Source organism: Neophocaena asiaeorientalis, unplaced genomic scaffold (assembly GCF_003031525.2).
Source record: "Neophocaena asiaeorientalis asiaeorientalis breed wild unplaced genomic scaffold, Neophocaena_asiaeorientalis_V1.1 scaffold469, whole genome shotgun sequence".
NCBI classification, from domain to species: domain Eukaryota; kingdom Metazoa; phylum Chordata; class Mammalia; order Artiodactyla; family Phocoenidae; genus Neophocaena; species Neophocaena asiaeorientalis.
Genome location: NW_020172691.1, coordinates 1,911,371 through 1,912,719, shown reverse-complemented (window position 1 = coordinate 1,912,719; position 1,349 = coordinate 1,911,371). Strand labels below are relative to the sequence as shown.

Sequence of the window (1,349 nt, the reverse complement as noted above, 5' to 3'; positions counted from 1 at the left end):
TGAGCGATTTCTCGAGCTTCAAAAGGCACATTAATTACTATAATGAGGTCAGGAGAGACCCGGCGCTCTGCCATCCGGAGGCGGGAACACACCGCGTGCCCCCGCAGCCCCGCGCCTCCTGCCCGCCCCCCTCGGTTTGGGGGGAGCCCCGCCCGCTTCCCGGGCCCTGCGCCTGTCAGCGCCGTCCGCGCGCGCACCGCGCCCCCGGCGTTAGTGCCGAGTAATTGGCAGCCCCCGCCAAGGTTAATGCACTATTAGCGGGAAGTTGTAGGTGGCTAAGAGCCGGGAGAGGGGCCTGTCAGCGCGAGATGAAAGGCCCCCGGGCCCGGATGGCTGGAGGGCCGCGTGTGCGTGTGCATACCGGCTCGGGAGGCCTTCCAGCACCTTCTCCGCACTCACACACGGGCACAGGCATGACACGGCTGCGAGGACAGGCGACACGGCCGCCAGGCGTGCGGGACGGACACAGGGCACAAGCCCACACGCGCGCGCACACGGGTGTCGCCCGCAGCGGGTCCCAAGCCCGCGCCGGGTGAGGGTGCGCGGACCAACAGCCCGGCGCCCTCGAGGCCCCTCTCCGTCCCCCAGCCCCCACCCTGGGAGTGCCCACTGGACACGCAGCAAAGCAGCCCCCTCGGCCCGGGGGCCACGTTGGGGGTCTCTGGCTCCCGGGAGGGTCGCTGTGCGGCTAGACGGCCTCGCCCCCAACCTCGGTTCTCCATCTGGGGACTGGGGCCTGGAGGGGGCGGGGAAGCTGGTCAAGGCCAGGCGTCTTCCCTGTAGGTGGGAGCCCCTCTGCTGGTTCTGACGTGCTCTCCCTCGGACGTGGCCCCCGCTCCCCTGGGGTCAGCAGGCGAGGGAGTTGTGCCCTCCCTGGGGTTCCCAGGACCCCTCCCCTGATCCCCCATCCTACCCGGGGGCTCAGCCCCACCCACGTCTCCTTTCTGCGCTGTCTGAGCCGCCACCTCCCTTCTCCACACAGACCTTGATGTCCTGGTCCCGGACAAGAGTGGCGGTCCAGGTGCCCACTCGGGCACGGCTCCACCCAGAGCTGTGCCACAAGTATGGTGACCATGACTAGCTATTTATATCCACATTAATTAAACGTAGGTGAAGTCTGAAGTCCCGTTCCTCAATCTCACTGACCACATTTCATGTGCCCAGTAGCCATGTGGAGCTGCCGGTGGTGCCTGTGTTGGACTTGTCCATCCTTGTGGGAAGTTCTTTTGGACAGCAGTGGTCTAGCCCCCAGACTGCCAGGTGACCACTGGGAGGAGGGGCTCTGTGTCCAGGGCCCTGGGGCTGGGAGGGGGAGGAGGGTGGAGAGGAGGGAGGGGCAGGGGGAGGAG

The 1,349-nt window shown here is 67.1% G+C and overlaps 1 protein-coding gene across 1 annotated transcript in view; it reads left to right on the top strand.

The window, feature by feature from the left end:
• The first annotated feature begins 308 nt into the window (after nucleotides 1-308).
• Nucleotides 309-1,349, top strand: part of EFNA2 (ephrin A2) — an 18,468-nt gene continuing 17,427 nt past the window's right edge. The window contains exons 1-3 of the mRNA XM_024740000.1: nucleotides 309-532; nucleotides 589-779; nucleotides 983-1,062. Of these exons, the coding sequence (XP_024595768.1) occupies nucleotides 309-532; nucleotides 589-779; nucleotides 983-1,062 (495 nt within the window). The remainder of the gene's footprint in view (nucleotides 533-588; nucleotides 780-982; nucleotides 1,063-1,349) is intronic.